Source organism: Lemur catta, chromosome 1 (assembly GCF_020740605.2).
Source record: "Lemur catta isolate mLemCat1 chromosome 1, mLemCat1.pri, whole genome shotgun sequence".
In the NCBI taxonomy this organism is placed as follows: Eukaryota; Metazoa; Chordata; class Mammalia; order Primates; family Lemuridae; genus Lemur; species Lemur catta.
In genome coordinates this window covers 65,844,490-65,862,728 of record NC_059128.1, presented here as the reverse complement: position 1 = coordinate 65,862,728, position 18,239 = coordinate 65,844,490, and the positions used below count along the sequence as shown (strand labels likewise).

At 57.1% G+C, this 18,239-nt stretch overlaps 2 protein-coding genes and 1 long non-coding RNA gene across 6 annotated transcripts; 2 read left to right on the top strand and 1 right to left on the bottom strand.

Moving 5' to 3' along the window:
• Positions 1-572: 572 nt before the first annotated feature.
• LOC123620474 lies at positions 573-8,646 on the top strand. Its single transcript, XR_006728855.1, has 2 exons — positions 573-625; positions 8,244-8,646. It is a non-coding gene; the product is annotated as an uncharacterized LOC123620474 (long non-coding RNA).
• PSMB11 (proteasome subunit beta 11) lies at positions 2,407-3,530 on the top strand. The gene has a single exon (XM_045525716.1). The coding sequence runs from the start codon at positions 2,461-2,463 to the stop codon at positions 3,361-3,363; it is 903 nt and encodes a 300-aa protein (XP_045381672.1). The 5' UTR covers positions 2,407-2,460; the 3' UTR covers positions 3,364-3,530.
• CDH24 (cadherin 24) lies at positions 6,873-17,682 on the bottom strand. 4 transcript variants are annotated; one of them, XR_006728841.1, is made up of 14 exons: positions 17,554-17,682; positions 15,639-15,964; positions 15,163-15,457; positions 14,853-14,972; positions 14,611-14,778; positions 14,248-14,435; positions 13,577-13,830; positions 12,596-12,732; positions 10,125-10,246; positions 9,932-10,043; positions 9,218-9,220; positions 8,838-9,086; positions 7,264-8,299; positions 6,873-7,179 (listed from the first exon to the last, which is right to left on the bottom strand). XR_006728841.1 is itself a non-coding variant. In XM_045525700.1 (13 exons), exons 2-13 carry the CDS (start codon positions 15,837-15,839, stop codon positions 7,800-7,802), a joined length of 2,349 nt encoding a protein of 782 aa, XP_045381656.1. In that variant the 5' UTR covers positions 15,840-15,964; positions 17,554-17,682; the 3' UTR covers positions 7,101-7,799. The 4 variants fall into 4 exon arrangements, 1 of the variants encoding a protein (XP_045381656.1); XR_006728845.1 differs by lacking the exon at positions 9,218-9,220; XM_045525700.1 differs by having other exon boundaries at positions 7,101-8,299.
• Between the last annotated feature and the right edge of the window lie 557 nt (positions 17,683-18,239).

Sequence of the window (18,239 nt, the reverse complement as noted above, 5' to 3'; positions counted from 1 at the left end):
CTTTTAGTGGTTCTTTCACTCTGCACTAATAGCATTTGTGCCTCCTTAAGGCACTTTCACATTTTACCTGGTTAGAGAGTACATTTATCTCCTACTGGATTGTGAGCTTTTAAAGACAGATATTTCTCTACCGTTCATCTCTGTGGCCACTGCATGCTTAATACATGTCTGCCAAATGAACACATGAAAGAATGACAACAATGTTCTTCTAGGCACAGAGGCTTGAAGCCCTGGATCATCTTTGACAACTCCTCTTTTCCGCCACATCCAGTGAGTTGCCAGGTTCTGTTGATTCGTCGTCTGCAACATTTCTCACATTCTTTTTCATTGCAACTGATACCACCTTTGCCTTCTTATTTCCTCATACTTGAATGACTGAAATATTCTCCTAACTTATTTTCTGGGCCTAAACTATCACTCTAATTCATTACGCACAGCATCAGATTGATTTTCTTAAAGTATCATTTTAACGTTAACACTTACCTGCCTAAAAATGTTCTTTAAAGTTCAAGTTACTCAGCATGGGCATTCAAGGCCTTCAGTGATTCTTCCTGACCTGCCTGACATTAGTTCTTTGCTCCAGGATCCCTACTCATGGAGACCTCACAAAGGAGAAGTACAAAAGGTAAGTGCTATAGTTCAGAGGTCGGAGAGGAGGTCTGTGTAGACTGGGAAGAGGTTGAGGGTCCTGGATGGCTTTGTCAAGGAAGTCTGGATTAATTTCTCTAAATAAAACTTGGGTCCCATTGCTCCTCAAACCCACAGCTTCTCTTTTCTCAGCCTATACTTGGGAAGGATTTTCACAATAGGCAGTACTTAAGCGAGATTTTTATGGGATAAGATTCAAATAGGTGAAAGGAAGGTAGAAAATGTGTTAGGAATAGAGTGAAAAGAGATGGTGATAGATGGATTTGGATTCAACTATAGCTTGCCTTAAATACCAGTTTGAGGCAGAAGAGGTAGTTTTGATGTTATCTTGTAGCCCTTCAAGGTTTCTTAGCAAAAGAGACAGAGGATTTGAGTGATGCCTTAGGAAAACATGTGCATAGGGAGGATGAGATTAGGGTGGGAGATTGGAGGGTGGCCAATTAGGAGGACGTTCAACTGCTCAGAGCTGAGTTAATAATGGCCCGGCCTAGAGAGGTGGCAGTCCCTCTCTAATAGAGTCTAAGACTTAGTCTTTAGAAAGAGGACATATTCTTTTGTCTTCAGTAATATTCCCAGGTGGTCTTACACAAAGGAAGGGAGAAGGACTGGTTGGACCTTAGCATGCCCTTCTTGTTTCTCCAGTCCTCCTATGACATGTTTACACTTGCCCTTGCTACTGAGATCCCAGGAAACCATGATGGTACAGCCCTACCCTCATGATGTCTGTAGGATCCAGGCTCTTTCCTTTGTGTGGGATCTGTTAAGGGCCAGCTATCAGGTCCTCCAACCCCACCCCTAGACCACCCCTGGTTGGTGTAAGACTTAGACTCAATGTTATGGGGTCAAGGTCGGTTGTTTCTCCTGCCTTGGAACTATTAATATTGATACAAACAGCTCTCTTACCATTGTTAGCTATTGGGCAGAAGAGAGACTGAAAGAGAGAGAGCCACTAGATCCTTTCAGCTACATCCTCGGGACTTTAATAAGTCAAAGAAGCTATGCTGCCAGAGAACTGTCAGGAATGCCGTCTCTGTATGCAGATAGAGGACATATTTATCCACAAAGCAGAGGAGAAAGAGTGCTCCAGATTCTAGTTTCCCTTACTTAGTAATCTGCCTTTTTGGAAGGTATCTGAGCCTCTTTCTGCTTTCCCCCTTGCAAAACTCTCTTGCTCTTTTCCCTTTGGTCCTTCCCTTTGTCCATTTTTCTTTCCCTGTCTTGCCCATAAGTTTAAAGTGTGAGCTGAGCCTCAGAATCCCCTTCTCCCACACCTCTGAGGGTCTCCTGCCCTGGAGGGCTTGCAGCACTCTATTCTATTACTGCGGCAGAGTACCAAGTTGCCTTTACCTCCTCCTCCCCCGGAGTGCTTTCAGGCCAGGGAAGGCCCTTCTCTGCTTTGAATGCCCAGTGGCCTGCTCCTTCCGCTGTGCCTGCTTTCCTTTGAGCTGCCCCAGCCCCCACCCCACTCCAGAGAGCTGGAGGATGACAGACAGGAGACGCTCTGGGTGACTCTCAGATGCATCATGGGCAACAGAAGGTGAAGGTCTGACTGATGGGGCAGCGTCTTCCCGGTGCTGGAGACTCCCCTGGCCTCATCCTGTCCCCCCTCAGCAGTCCTCTGAGGAGGAGGGGGTGCTCCATCAGCCAATCCCAAGGCCTGGTTTGAGGTTGGGAGAAATGAAGCGTCAGCTCACATGCCGTCCTCACTGGTTCTGGCTGCAGCCCAGCTTCTCCATAGCGTCCCTCTCCCTGACCTGACCCCAGCCCACAAATCCCTGCCTTGCTTCTTCCAACCTTCACTCAGCCCCCGCGATGGCTCTGCAGGATGTGTGCAAGTGGCAGGCGCCGGACACCCAGAGACCATCACCTCACTTGCCTCAGTCTGGTGGCTGGGTTGTGCCCCGGGGCTGTGACCCTCGAGCCTTCCTACAGACCCATGGCCCCCGGCTGGCTCACGGCACCACCACCCTGGCCTTCCGCTTCCGTCACGGAGTCATAGCTGCGGCCGACACACGTTCCTCCTGTGGCAGCTACGTGGCATGTCCAGCCTCATGCAAGGTCATCCCTGTGCACCGGCACCTCCTGGGTACCACCTCTGGCACCTCCGCTGACTGTGCCACATGGTATCGGGTGCTACAGCGGGAGCTTCGGCTTCGGGCACTGAGGGAGGGTCAGCTGCCCAGCGTGGCCAGCGCTGCCAAGCTCTTGTCAGCCATGATGTCCCGCTACCGGGGGCTGGATCTGTGTGTGGCCACTGCCCTCTGTGGCTGGGACTGCTCTGGTCCCGCCCTCTTCTATGTCTATAGTGATGGCACCCGCCTGCAGGGGGACATCTTCTCGGTGGGCTCTGGATCTCCCTATGCCTATGGCGTGCTAGACCGTGGCTACCGCTATGACATGACCACCCAGGAAGCCTATGCCCTAGCTCGATGCGCTGTGGCCCATGCCACCCACCGCGATGCCTATTCAGGGGGTTCTGTAGACCTTTTCCATGTGCGGGAGAGTGGATGGGAGTATGTGTCACGCAACGATGCCTGTGTGCTGTACACGGAGCTGCAGAAGCTCCGGGAGCCAGAGCCAGAGGAGGAGGCCAGCCAGGCCCATCCTGAGCCTGCCACTACCCACAGAGCTGAGGAAGATGGAGAACTCTCTGCGGGAGCCGGGGAGGTGGCACCAGGAGACTCCAGGATGCCAGCAGGGACTGAGATGCTGTGAGAAGTGCCAGGACTTGAGGAGATCCAGCCCCAGGGAGTGGGTGGGAGAGGTACAGCAGGGGTGGGCCCCCCTGGGAGCGGCCTCACAGCATCCGTCTCCAGCCCTGACGAGTTGCCGGCTTCATTTGTTCCAAGTCTCCATCCTTTCTGCCTCCCAGAACTATTGATGGCTCTTTGTGGATGCCCAGGGGGTTGGGCCAGCCTCCTTCTGGGCACCACGTCCGTCTTCCGACAAACACTTGCAGTGTGCCTGCTGCATGCCAGATGCCGCGCTAGGTGCTAGACCCTCTTTTCTTGCCATCTTCTTTTCTGCTTTTTTCCATCCCATCCCCAGTCTCTCTTAGTTTTGGTACTTTATCCGTAGTGTTTCTTTCTCCTGGTGGCTTTCTCACATTGGTGAGGGGCGGGGAGGGGAGTGGCCCCTCTCAGGATGAGGAAGGGATGGGGGCCCCGCCCGGTACAGTGGTGGACGCCTCTTGGTGTGGTGGGCTTGTCTCATCTGCCCTCCTCCGCCTTGACCGTAAGGACGAGAATGATTATTCCTTTACTGACGGCAGCTCTCCTGACAGCCCTTTGAGGTAAAAATGATCCTTCCTCACTTTATAGAAGGGGAATCAGGTTCAAAGTGTTATGTGACTTGCCCGGGTCACACAGTAAGGGGTAGAAGGAGGCTTAGACCCAGGCCTTCCCTGCCAGGGCCTGTGCTGACTCAGCACAGCTCCTCCCAGCCCCCTGCCCTGCCTTTTCCTTCCCTGCAGGCTTCTGGGGAGAGATGTGGAGGGGGAGAGTAGCTGGGCCAAGCCCCTGCCTGGTGGCAGGGGTGAGTGAACCCTGAGGGCCTGCAGGGGTGAGCTCAGGGCAGCCCCCATGTCTGGCCTTATCTTCCAGGCACAAAGACAGCCCTCACAGCACACCCTGGCTCTTCCACCCTCTGGGCCTGGGTTCCACTGCCAGCCGTGCCCTCCTCCTTTCTTCCCTTGCCTTCTGTCAGCCTCCCCTTCCTCGTGCTGCCTCTGGAGAAGGAAGTGGAGATGGAAGTGGCTGTGCCAGGGGGAACTGTCTCCTGCCCCTCCAGTCCCCACTCCAGCTCCCCTGGAAGCCCTGACTTGGAGATGGAGGCTGAGAGCCCCAGGAGGGCCACCACCGCCTCTCCCCAGGCCACGTAGGAGAGAAAATACTAGGAGATGGGACCTGGAGGAACGTTACTGAAGCTTCTGTTCTCTCATCCCACATCTCAGTCTCAAGAATAACAGCCACTTGTCCTAGCTCCAGCCTGGGCCCTGAGCCCTAACCCTGCACCCCAGGCTAAGAATTCCTCTAGCAGGAGCTGGCCAGACAGGAGGAGGCCTCCAGACTCTGACCCTGAGGGGATGACTGGGGAGGAGGAAGGAAAGGTCCTGGAGCCAACCCAGAAAGGACAGCAGTGGGGACAGATTAGGTGGGGGGAATTGTGGTGAGAAAGGGGATCATGGAAATGTGCCCAATACAAGAGGACTGACCTTCAAGCCAGAGTCAAGGAGTCTGCCCGGTGGCCTCCACAGCAACCCTCTTCACCCTTGCCCACTCCCCAGCCTCAGGGGAGGAAATGTGGAACTCTGGGACCCATAACCAGAGGTCAGCTATGTCCCCCTGGAGGAGCACATGTGCAGGGCCAGCCTCTGCACAGGTTCTCGTGTTTGATTGGTGCAGGCACGAGGGGGTGCATATTCGTGCCCACAGTTGTAGGTGGGTCTTGTGTCCAGGTGTAGAGTGATACAGGATGGGTGTGTGCACGTGCGGTGGCAGGTGATCCACTGCAGTTCCTGTGTGTGGAGACAGGAAACAGACTTACAGAAAAGAGCAACACCTGAATAAGGACAGCAGCCTCTTATGGGAGGAATGCCAGGTCTTGTCACTTCTTTTGGGGCTGTGATCCAGAGTAAAGAGGAGGTGGGGGCAGGACTCACCCCACCAGTTCGCCACTTCCTCATCCACCCAATTCTATCCTGAGGCTCTCAGGGAGGGAGGAGTGGCCCAGGGCCTGGAACTGCCACCTGAGCCCAGGCAGGGGCCCTGGGAACTGATGGCAGCTCCCTGCACCTGAGATGCTCTGCGCCCCTCCCCTTCCCAAACTGGAGAAGGAGGATTGAACCCCGACTGAGAGGGCAGAACCGGAGGGGGAGCCCTGTCTTGCATCTCCTTCTATCTCCTCTCCCCCACAGTTCTGCCTTCTTTCCACAGTTCTGCCCATCTCCCTCCCTTGACAGCTTCTGCCTTCCAGAGGGTGAGGTGTTTGAGACCAGAGGTGAGCCCCTGGGTCTTGCTGACAAGCCTGTTGCCCTATATGCCCTGATAATTGCCTCTAAGTTTTTAATGAGCTGGGGGAGGACCCCAGGAGGGTGTTAGGGAGGGCTGGGCAGGCCAAGGTCAGCATCCCATTCTAATGCACTCCTCCCTGCCTAAGCATGGCCTGGATCATTTCCTCCATCTCGTCAATAATCCCTGAAGGTTTGATGCAGGATCAGGGTGAGACCAAAGGGGCAGAGATCTTGCCCTTCCTGCCCTGAGTTGGGAAGACCTTGTCCCCTCTGATGCCTTGCTTGGGATGCTGCCTTCTCCCAGTCTCCTGAGGCCTTGCACAGGCTCTTGGGCTGTTAGGGGTCCAGGGTTCCAGCCTTCAGAAGAGTAAGGCATGTGCTTGTTCCCACACCACCTGGTTGCCCTAACCAAGCAGGTGTGGAAGGTGTGACAGAAGGCATACGCACAGTGAAGCAGCTCTCCCCACTGCCAGCACCCCACACTTCCTAAGCCACCCACTGGCTGCATGCCTCTAGGAGCACTGCCTGGAGCTAAGAGGCCTGGGTTCTTATGCTGGTTCCTGGGCAGATCCTTTCTCTGCATCAGGGAGTGGACACTGGGAGAAACTGGCAGTTCCTGCTCAGCTCCTGCCACAGTTGACTTTGATTCTGCCCCTCAACAGGTGCCTCCCTGGTCCCTCTTCCTCCTTCTTTGTGCTCCACAAAGACTAAGACCGTGGACAGGGGGAAAATTAAAGCGGGGGGGGGGGGGGGAACTGCAGGCCCAGATTCAACGTGACCATCTCACCCTGGCCCACCCTTTCCCCACTTGGCACTACCGGCCCCAGGAAAGGCTGGCTTGCCTCCCCCTGCTGCCTACCACCCACACTGTTTTCCTAGTCTGGAACCCCCTGGTCTTAGTCTGTCAACTCCTCCTCTCTTCTCAGTAGCTCTCACCCTCTATTTCTCCTGCCCATCCTCCCCTCTGGCCAATCCCCACATCTTACTCTCCTTGGACAGTGTGACCAACAGGGAACCCAGAAAGTTGCTGGTGGGAGTGGAGCACAGAGCTCTCACCTCCTGACTCCCCAAATCCTCCTCTAGAGGGACTCAAAGTGGCTTTCCCCCAAGGAGAAAGGAGAATGAGCAGGGAGGGGACAGGGCTCTCCTCCCACCCTTCACAACGAAGCTCTGTACAGAAACCTGAGTGCAGAAACAGAAGCAGGACTCCGGCTTTACAAAATAAAGTGTTTGTTTATTATGAAATTAGAGATGGAGGCCCCTCCCCTTCCTCCCTCTTTCCCCTTCCCCAGCTGCCTCCCCCTTTCCTTCCCTGCTCCCCCTGGGGCCTGGGGAGCACACAAGACAATGCCTAGAGCTGGGATGCCCAGGGCGGCTGACAGCTGGGCAGAGCTCCAGGGAGGCGGCCACGTGGGAGGCTGGAGCTCTCGCCCTGGGAGGCGGCTGGCTCCCTCTCCCTGCTGGAGGCCAGTGGAGCCAGGATGAGGCCATGAGTGATGGATGGAACCATGTGGGCAGGTCTGTAAGAACAGGAGAGCCGGTCAGAGGCAGTGAGTGGGGAGCGGCTTCGGCCACCCCTGGCCCCACAGTCTGGAGGCACTGACCTGGGGCAGAGAGCATCCCCTGCGGGAGGGTGGGCAGCAGTGCTGGAAGTTTCTCTTGATTTTGGGGATGGACAACAGAAAAAAACCAAAAAGCCAGTCACAGGGACCCAGCGAAGGAAGGGAGATGTGGGCAGGAGACAGAAACAGAGCATGTGTGTGGGCAAGGGAGACAGCGTGCGTGTGCGTGAGAGAGAGAGAGAGAGAGAGAGGGAGAGAGAGGGAGAGAGAGAGGGAGAGAGAGAGGTTTCCAACTGCAGAGACAAACAGCCACAGAGAACGGAGAGGCATCACAGTGCGAGGACACAGGCTCAGGGTCAGAGCCTCAAAGCCCAGACCAGGACAGTGTCACAGACAGAGACAAGGATCCCTGGAGAGAGACAAACAGACTCAGGAGGACAAGGAGGGAAGAGCAAGGGTGCCCTGGGGAAGGAAAGACACAGGGACAGGGAGGAGGCCTGGGCCCCTGGGCTGCTGCCGCCTGCCCGGACCCCGTGGGGCTCACTCAGAGGGCCTGTGCCGCTGCCCCTCCACGGCGCTCAGAGGCCCGGGGGCTCCTTGGCCCCATACAGCTCGGCCAGGGTGCGGAAGAGCGGACCCCAGTCGTCCAGCGGCTCTGCGGGGCCGGGGGCGCCACCGGCTTCGCTGCCGGAGCCCAGGGAGCTGAGGGAGCCGCAGGAGGAGCCCCGGCCCTCGTAGCCGTACACCTGCACCGAGTCGTACGGGGGCACGCTGGGGTCCTCGTCCGCCTCGCGGAGCCGCAGTGCGAGGAGCTGCGCCACGTCTGCAGGGCCCGGTGGCCTGGGCTGGCGCGGCGCCCGGGCCCGGGGCAGCACATCGCGGCGCGCTGGGGGGCCAGGCGCCGGCGGGGCCGCCCCGTCGGGGTTCTGCAGGGCCGTGATGTCAAAGGCCTCCGTGTCCTCCTCGCCGCCGCCCTCGTCGTCGTAGGTGATGATGTTCTCCCGGACATCCTCCTCCTCCAGGACCATCAGCGCTTCCTGCTTCTGCCGCCGCAAGGCCACGAAGAGCACCACCAGGGCTGCGCGACAGATGGGGGCACACGGGCCGCTGAGCCGGCAGGGCCAGGGCGCCTGTCTCCACGCTGAACCACCCACCCAACAGGCCATAGAGGCAGTGTGGCCCAGGGGGCTGCAAGCCCTAGTTTTGACATCTGGCAAATCTTACTTTGAAGCCTGACTTCGCCCCTTACTCGCTGTGTGACCATGGGAAGTTGCTTAACTTCTCTGAACCCTTGGCTTACTTGTGTGGAAAACAGACTTACCTCTTAGGGTTGTTGACAAGATAAAACGAAAGACCACAAGTGATGTACCCAGCACCATCCTTGGCACAGAGTAGGGGCTCAATAAATAATTTTTATGGCTTGTTACTGTCATTATGGATTGGCTCAAGGATATGAGGCCCAAGCTTTTCTCTTGGATGCATCAGGTGGTGGGAAAGTCCAGGCATGAGGGTCTTCAAGCTCTAGGGTGGATTTCCCTATGCCCAGGGGCCTGGTTCTTCTCCATACCCCTGCAGGCCCAGATCCCACACCTATGTCCCGCCGTGGCCGGACTCACCAAGCAGGGCACCCACACAGGTGACGATGGCAAGCAGGGCACCAGTGCTGAGCCCAGTGGCTGAGAGCTGAGCCTCGGGCCGGCAGGATGCCACAGAACCATCAGGCCGGCAGCGGCACACGCTGACAGTCACTGTGGCAGTGCTGCTCAGTGAGGGTTGCCCCCAGTCCCACAGTTCTATGGGAACCAGGTAGGGGGCCTGGCGGGGCGGAGCAGGGCGGGAGGGCAGCAGCAGGCTGGCAGAGCCATCTGTGGGAGAGGGAAGATGTTGGAGCACCTTTTGGGACACCTTCCCGGTAGGGTCAGTCCAGCCCACAGAGCCAGCTTCCCATGGGGAAGGTTTGCAAACAGGAACCAAGCTAGTGTAAATCCACACCTACCTTCTGTTGGGTGGAAGGGCCGGACAGGTGGGGCGGGGGTCAGGCAGGCTGGGCTGGGGGTGGTGGTGGAGGAGGAGAGGAGGAGGGACAGAGGCAAGGGCATGGTCATAGTGAGATAGTATAGGTCGGTGGACTTTGGCTACCTGCCTGGGGCTTGAGCCAAAGCTTAAGTCTGCTTATGATACTGAACAAAAGCTTTGAAAATGATTAACACCCAGCTTCAATAGAAGGTAGTTCTGCTTTCTTTAACAGGATGTGGCAACCATCGGAGCAGGGTTCTGCCAGCCCAAGTCAAAGGCAGCACAAACTGGTTACTGCCAAGATGAAGCTCAAAGTTGACCACTCGTAGATCTGTTGCCTTATTTTAATGCTAAAAATCACACCCAAAGGTGGAGATTCAACATGCTAATGAGACATGCAATGTATGACGAAGCATGATTGCCAGATGGGCAGCTGCCAACAAAACTCCGCCTCTACATGTTATGATTTCCACATTGGCGTCAAACTTTCTCCCCTGCCCTTTAAAAGTTCCCCAGCCCTTTGTTCAGAGAGCCAGTCTGGTTGTTCCTTAACCAGTGCTGTCTCCCTTTTGTTTGAACAAAAGCTCCCCCCCATACAGCCTTGCCTGTCTAAATTCCTTTTTCAGTATCATGCAATTTCTAAGAGGTTGTGGACCAAGAACTGTGAGGTGGGTAACAGTAGGAGGTCACCCACCTCGGTTATCTCGGATAGTAAAGTTGGCATCAGGGCCCAGGGGACCTTGAAAGGAGACACGGCTACTGTTGCCATCTTCGTCTCTGTCCAGGGCCCGGATGACCTGAATCAGCTGGGAGGAAGAATCGAGGCCTTGTATGGAGTGGGCAGCTGGAGGCCTTGAGGTTCCAACCCCTCTGCCACAGCTGCTCACCTGGCCAGGGGCTGCAGAATCACACACAAAGGTGTCATAGGGCTCAGCCAGCTGTGGAGCATTGTCATTTTCATCCAGGGTCTGGATGGCCACTTGCACTCGGGAGGCCTGTGCAGAGCTGTCTGAAGCCAGAATACCAACACACACACCACACACGTACACACCACATAGTTTACACACCACATACGTGGTACAGGGCATGGATGCCACATGCAGCACATAGAATGCACACCCAGCACATGAAATATGCATGTAATGCACAAGTAGCAAGCAATGTTGTGAAATAAATGGAACACCAAGTGCATATGACATTCATGTAGTACCCAAGATTTGCGTCATACACAGCAGACATCCAACAGGAACGCGGCACCGGTGATACACATGTCCAATTACCCATGTGCAGGGCACATGCAGCAAAGTGAAAGTAGATAGAGGGTGTGTGCAGGTTGCATGAAGACAGACAACAGCCATGAATATACAAACACATTCATATCATATATCCAATGTACACTCAGTGTTTTAAAACAAATGTAACATATATGAAGTGGATGTTTGATATGCACAATGAATACCGTGTCACCCCCCATACCCAGGGCCCATAGAATAGAATGCATTTTCATGCACAGACGTCATGCATAGCACCAGTGGGATGGACACACACACACACACACACACACACACACATCTCATCAGAGGTCTGGGAGGCTGTAGTGCAGCAGTGAGTGTCACTTAAGAGTTGACCTTGGGGAGGGAGGAGCTGCATGACCTACAAGGTACACAGCCCCAGCCAGCCTGGTCACCGCAGCCAGACACAGTCCTCGTCCTCACCCATCCCTTCATCAGGTGACTCCCGCCATTACCCTACCTTGCTTCTCACTGCCAATGCCATCCAAGAGAGAATGCAGAGTGTGTACCCCTGTCACCTCTCCTAGGCTGGGTCTCCCAATTCCTTTAGTCTTTTCCCTAGGCAGGGGGAAGGCTGGCTGGCCCTGATGAAAGGGGCTGGGGAGGCAGAGTGGACTGCCTGGCTAAGGGTCTGGGATGCCCCAGAGACAGGATGGGGATGGGGTCCACTCCTCCACTGTGGTAAGGGCCCAGGACTGCTAGTTGATGCTGGGGTAGGGGTAGGAGCAGGATTTGGCAGGAAGGTGAGAAGACAGTGAGGGAAATACATATGTAAACACAGACCTACATATATAAAAGTAGCTGCAAACACACTGTGTATACACACACACACACACACACACACACATACAGGGCCACCCGCACGGACATCCACGCAACTATAGATACACACATATGCACTGCCAGGTGGCACCCAGCTGCATACAGAGCAACATAGACCTAGACACATGTGATTAAATACATATGAAAGGCAGTGTGGTGGTGGAGGCAACAGCTCAGACTGCTGACTGACGGGGTCTGATGGCTCTGCCACGTAATCTCTGTGTGACCTTGGGAAATTCCTTAACTTCTCTTTGCCTGAGTTTCCTCGTTTCAAAGTAGGGAAATAATCACACCTCCCTTCTAAAGTTGTGGTGATGATTAAATGAATCAGTCCATTTTAGGTACTTAAAACGATGCCTGATACACAGTAAGTAATAAATTATCATCTGTCCACAAACACCTGCCTACTCAAAACACAGCTACTTGTATGTACTGCTATATACATCCAATCACACATATGCACAAATATGAATATAATTCTACACACTCAACTGTAAACACATATATGTCTAGTTATAGACACTCACAAATATAGACATGTGTATATATTTTCCCACATACAGAATTGCACGTATACCTGAGCACATACCTGCATGCACACGTACATATAGCTCTTCACTGACATGTATAGACATCCACATACACAATGACAACTTTCATATACAGTACGACAACTGCAGGGGGCAGGAGCCCCTGGGGCGTAGCAGGGGTGATGGGAGGTCTCCCTGTCTCCACAGGCCAGAGCTGCCCAGAGGCAGCTGAACCACACTGCTGGGGACTGATGGGGCAGGAGAGGAGCCCGCACAAAGAGCTGGCACCCCCCTACCTCGGGGGTCCCTTTCCCTACCTTGGGGGTCCCCGCAGGGCTCCCAAGAGGGCTCTCTGGGAGGGGCTGCTGGTGCACTCCCACTTAGCTCCCAGAGCAGGTGCCCAGCTCTTTTCCAGCTCCCAGCTCCAGCCTGTACAGAGAGCAGGCACGGCAGGGTCTGCCAGCGCACAGGTTGGGAGCTATTTAAGATCTGGGGTGCGGCAAGTCAGGTAAGGGGGTGAACTGATGGTCAGGAGAATGCTCAGGCAGACCCACTGTGCCCAGCCCAGCCCAGCCTAGGGGACCAGGAAGCCTGCCTTGTGGTGAGGATCCAGGCTGGGGACTGGTGACGGGTGATGGCACTGAGTGCCCTTCCCCACCTCCATGCTCAGGGACAGCCCCTCTGCCACCACCTCATGGGCCCAGGTCTCCTCACCGAGCTCTGTGGCCAGCACGGTGAGGTTGTGCCAGACATGAGCCTCACGGTCCAGGGGCGCGGCTGTGTGGATGGTGCCGTCTTCAGGCTCAATAGAGAAGCAGCGCTCCGGGTCCGAGTGGGGGAGGATGGAATATCTGGGGAAGATGGAGCCGAGCTGGGGGCTGATCTGGGGGTGGGGCAGAGCTTGCTGCTCCCCTACTCTCTTCTTGTCTCCTTGCTAGGCCTCATAGCTCCCAGGGCAGAGCCTGCCCTATCAACCGGAGCAATAGTTCAGGGTGGAGTCCCCAAGGGCAGATGTCCCTGGGAGGTCACCACCATTAAATACCTGTCCTAAGACTGAGGGCCACTGGGTTTCGTGTGGGCCGGAGCAGGAGATACGGAAAGAGGTGGAAGCCGGATAAACACTACTGTCTTTCAGACTTCTGAGCCCTGTCCTGGGGACCCGGGGACCCAGGGACCTGTGTTTCAGCCCTGCTCTGCCTTGGACTGGCTGTGTGACCTCCAGCAAATTATTTAACCTCTGTTGACTCAACTGCAAAGTGGGAGTAACACCAGCACCTCCCTCACAGAGCTGTGAGGGGGGTGCTGGGCAGGGAGCCGGAGAGTGGCTGTCCCGCCACTTACTGTGTGACCACCCGTGGCTGGCCTCCCAAACAACTGGTGATGATGACACCCACTTCACAGGGCTGCTGTGAGAATTAAATGTCATCAAGTGGGTAAAATGTGAAGCACTTAGGGCGTGATCAATAGAGATCCACTTATCAAATGAGATTACATCTGCTGGCACTGCCACTGGGAGGCGCCGTTATTACCTACCCAGAGGGCTGGGTAGAGTTGAGAGCGGTTAGCCCGGAGGGAGACCTTTGCTGGGAGGTGATCTGAGGTGTAAGGGGCACATTTACATATCCGTGGGAGGGAATAACCGGCCCCCGGCCCCTTCCCAGAGGCCCCGCCCTCCCCAGCCCACAGCCTGCTCACCTGATGGGACTGGCAGGGGAGTCCAGGTCAGCAGCTGAGATCTGGCCCACCAGGGTCCCAGGAGCCTTGTTCTCAGGCACAGCCAGGAGGTAGGCGGCCTGGGTAAAGGCAGGGGGCTCTGGGGCATCCTGCACAGCCACACGCACAGAGGCCACATCCTTGAAGGGCCCTCGCCGCAGATAGGCTGGGTCGATGAGTGTGTTGGTGGCCTCCACGCGGAAGGAGTAGGAGCGACGGGTCTCGAAGTCTAGTGGCTACGGTGAGGGGAGACAGAGTGAGTGAGGCATGTGGAGCCCAGGGCAGGCCCCAGGCCCTTGGAAGGTGAAGAGTCCCTTCCCCAAACATATCCAGGGCTCAGTCCTCATGTGAGGAGAGGTGGCACCAGGGGTGGGGGGTGGGTGTGGTGGTCTCAGGGGTCAGGCAGATCACTTAGTAACTGTAGGTCTAGCCCCAGCTTCACGGTGGACTTGCTATACGCCCTTGAGCCAGTCACTTTCCCTTTCTGGGCCCCAGGGCCTCATCTGAAAGGTGAGGACATGACCATGACCATGAGGAGGCTCCGACAGAAGGGTCCTGAGTCTGTTTTAGGAGAACAGTTAGAAATGTGCCCAGTGGGTGGGGCAGGAGGCAGATATAAATGAGTCTGCAGTGCCAACAGGAAGGAGGCTAACCTTGCGGACAGTGAGGAGCCCGTCTCGTCCCTGGGAGTCTGTGCTGATGCTGAAGGCCTCAGACCCCTCACCGTCCAGGATGCTGTATGCCATAAGGGCGTTGTCCCCCAGGTCTGGGTCTTGGGCCCGAAGCCGGCCCACCAGCGTGCCAGGCCCAGCTGTCTCCACCACAGAGAACTGATACAGGCCTTGGGGCCGATGGAGGGGAGATACATTCAGAAAGGTCCCCAGCCCTTCTCCCTACCCCCTGCACATCCTTCTCCCAGGGTCTAACTGGGGTAGGGGTGGGAGGGAAGGCTTCTCCAGAGGCTGTAGGGGTGGGGTGCCCAAAGGATAGCTCATTTGACAGCACTGGCCCCTTACTCTGAGGGAACTTGGGGGGGTTGTCGTTGACATCACTGAGGGTGACGGTCACCGTAGTGCTGCCCGACAGCCCCCCCATGTGGCCGCCCATGTCCTTGGCCTGGATCACCACCAAAAACTCCTCCTGTGTTTCCCGGTCCATGTTGGGGATGGCTGTCCGCACCACTCCTAGGGACAGATGCTGGGTCAGGGGGTGTCTGTTCCCACGGCTGCCCCACTGGGCTCCAGAGCTCCATCCTCACCAGTCTGGGGGTCCACAGAGAAGAAAGGCAGTCCATCCAGAATGGTGTACACCAGCTTGGCACTGTTCCCATAGCTGGGGTCATCGGCATCATGAGCAGTCACCTGGATTACTGATGTCCCTGTGGGGGATCCCGGCACCACACTCAGCAGCAGCAGGGCCAGATGGGGAAGGACAGCAGATGAGGGGGACCCAGATGTGAGGGAGGCTGAATTGAAGGAGGTGGGTTCTGGGGCAGACAGCAATAAGGGAAGGAGAGGTGAGGGAGTTCCAGGAGACAGGACCTGGGACATTCAGAGCTGGGTGCTCACCAACATTAGACATCTCTGGCACTGTGGCGTGGTAGGGCCCGAGGGGAAAAATGGGTGGATTGTCATTGATGTCTTGCACTTTGATGATGAACTCTGATGGCGGCTCCAGGGGCCGGTTGGAGGCTCGGTCCACAGCTTGGGCCAGTAGCACATATTGTGCCTTCTCCTCCCGGTCCAGACTCTTGGTGACATGGATATTGCCTGTGGCCTCGTCAATCACAAATACGGTACCTGCCCCCTCCCCGGTCAACAGGTACTTGGTGCGGCCCTCTCCCCGGTCAACATCCGAGTGCAGCTGTAAGGGTCAGGGAAAGATGGCAGAGGCTTCAAGTGCAGGGACAGAGGATCAAAGAGTCTAGGGTTAGGTACAGTGTTGGGAGTCTCAAGGGACCAAGGTCATTGCAGAAGTGATGAAGTTGCAGGGCAGGGCCTAAGGGCCTTGAGTCAGAGTAGACATGGGAGGGATTGATCCTTACCTTGCCAATGAGGACAGGCTCTGGACCGGCATATTCCTCAATGACAAAAAACTGGTTCCAGACCCAGCTCCTTCGGGTCCGCAGCAGTGCAGGGCCTGGGTGCCTCTGGGACCTGGCCCAGGCCCGGGCTGGGGCTGCCAGATGCCCCATGCAGCCCCAGCCACCCAGCCAGGCCAGCAGAAGCCTCACCAGGCCCCACATGTTTGGACTCCAGCCAGGGCTCTGTTCACTGGCCCTGTGTGCTGAGGTTGGGCTGGGCCAGGTGGCCCATTGAGCTGGCTGGGGTAGAAGGGCAGATGCGCTGGGGCTACCCCATGGATCCACACCTGCGGGACAGGTAGCTGCTCAGGGCCAAGGAAACCATTGATCCTCTTCCCCCCCAAAAATTAGATGCTGCAGACGAGACCTCTAAGGAACCAGACACCCCACTGCCCAGAACTCAGACTAAGACAGAGAGCAGACAAACCGATCCTTCCCTGCTCTGCCAGTATTCACCTCCAGCCCTCCAAGCTGATAAATCTCTGCTCAGTCAACTCTAAGAAGCTGGGAAGGAAAACAGGAGAGGGGATGCTGAGAGGGCTTAGGATCCCAAATCTAGCCCCTGTCCTCCTGGGTTGGGCATGTAACCAGGGGACTGGAGGAGTTGGAGCTACCAGAGAAAGGACTTAAAATCAAGGGGTTGAGATTCATAGAGGTGTGGCCTTAAGGTGTCTAGGGTCAAGCTGAGAGATGCCAAGAAGTGCAGTCTAAGCCAGGGTTGAGAGCCTGTGAAAGTCCCTACCCCCCTAGGGGGAGCCCCACCTTGCCAGACCCTGCCCCCAGCCCACACTGCCAGCTGCAGTCCTTGAAGGGGGACTGGGCTCATGAGACAGAGTGGGGAGCCAGAGCTAGAGGAAGAGGGGACAGGATTGGAGGCAGGGTGAGGTGACTGGGGAATGGGGGAGCAGAGCAGACCCGGAGGCCAGAGACAGTGTGATTAAGGGCTAGACCAAGACTCAGTGACTGTCCAGCAGAGACAGAGATGACTGCATGAGAGACAGAGACAGAAGGGCTGCAAGAGGCTGAATGAAAGAGATCAGGGAGGCAGCCTGGGTGTCTGAGAGGCAGAGAGGAGTCATAGTACCAGGCTTGGGAACGGGTCACCTGAGGCAGAGGGCCCTTCAGCATGTGTTATGGGCAGGCAGGGGCAGCCCTCAGCTGTGGGGGGTGTCAGACCAGGCCTCGGGAACTTCATTCTGGGAGAGGGAGAAGCCAGGAGGAGGGTGGTAGGGAGGGGCTGCGGGAAGGCAGCTGGGGAGAGGACCCTTCCCACTGCTCCTCTTCCTCTCCTCCTGGGGGGGACCCCTCAGGTAGCTGTGCTTCCGCCCCTCCACCTCCCCCAGAGCAGAAATACACCTGACAGTCCGTTTGCTCCCGAGGGAAGAGGGAAGCGGGGCGGGGGGGGGGGAAGCTGGGGACCAGAGAGGGAGGCGGGACGAGGAGGAGAGAAGGAAGGGGCTAGAGGAGTGGGAAACAGGATAGCGGGAAGGTGAGAGGACAGGGAGGGAAGGGGGAAGGAAAGGAGAGCGGGAAAGGGAAAAGAGAAAGACAGGAAAGGGGGTAAGGTGGAAGAAGCAAAAGGCAAAGAGGGAGAGGAGATGGAAAAAGACCGGACAAGAGGGAAAGAGAAGGCTTGGGGAGACAGAGGAAGGGGCAGGAAAGGCAAACAGGCAGAGAGAAGGAAGGGTGAAGAGAAATCGAGAGAGGAAAAAGAGGGAGAGAGGTGCGAGGCAGGAGAGGCAGAGCGCGGGAGAAGGGAGCCGGCGGTGGGCTCCCGGCCCCGGAGCGCACCGCTCTGAAGACACCCGCAGGCTGCGGGCCCCCCGCTTTCCCTCCGCGGATCCCCGACCCCGGGCTCCGGGGCAGGCGCCCTTACCTGGCACTGCCGAGGGGCCCAGGCCGGCGGGGAGCGCCCCCCCCGCCCCCGTCGCGGGGTCCCGGGGGCGCAGCCCCGAGCCGATCCGAGCGGGCGCCGCGGCTCCGCTGCAGGTCTGAGCGGCCCCGGCGAGAACAAGGGAGCGAGACGGAGAGGGCGGGGGAAGGAGGCTCCGCCTGCGGAGGAGCGAGGCGGCTCCGCGCCGCGCGGGAGAGGAGAGCCCAGCCTCCGACCCTCCCCGGCCAGCCGGGCCCGCGCGGCGGGGGCGGGGGCGGCGCCGCGCTCCCGCCCCCTCGGCGCTCCCGGGCTGCCGGGCGCATACAGATGCGGCGCCTCTCCCGGGCCGTGCCCGCAGCGCCGGCAGGGCACTCGGGCGGGAGGACGTCCAGGCCACGGCGCCAGGCCATTTCCGAAGCGCAGGCAGGAGGGTGTACCCGGGAGCACAAGGCGGCCGGCACGTCCCCGCAGCCGACGAAGGGCGAGCGCGCGGTGAGACGGAGAATTAGGAGCCCATTTCGGAGAGACCCGCACCCTGCTCCCGGGCAGGCTTTTGGGACTGGTGTGGAACCCCCGCTACAAGGCGGCGGCGTTTTGGGAGTCCGTGCTGAGCACAGTAGCAGATGTGCTGGGGGGCGCTTAAGGAAGGCAGAAGGGTCCCAGGAGTCCGCAGCCCGGGCCCAGGGAAT

What these genes read in the sequence shown, in the direction of transcription:
- PSMB11 (XM_045525716.1), top strand. Translation starts at nt 2,461, where the DNA reads ATGGCTCTGCAGGATGTGTGCAAGTGGCAGGCGCCGGACACCCAGAGA.
- CDH24 (XM_045525700.1), bottom strand. Translation starts at nt 15,839, where the DNA reads ATGTGGGGCCTGGTGAGGCTTCTGCTGGCCTGGCTGGGTGGCTGGGGC. An exon ending in GGCTCCTCACTGTCCGCAAG is followed by an intron (nt 13,831 to 14,247) that starts GTTAGCCTCCTT and finishes CCCTCACCGTAG; the next exon opens with CCACTAGACTTCGAGACCCG. An exon ending in TCCCCTGCCAGTCCCATCAG is followed by an intron (nt 12,733 to 13,576) that starts GTGAGCAGGCTG and finishes CATCTTCCCCAG; the next exon opens with ATATTCCATCCTCCCCCACT.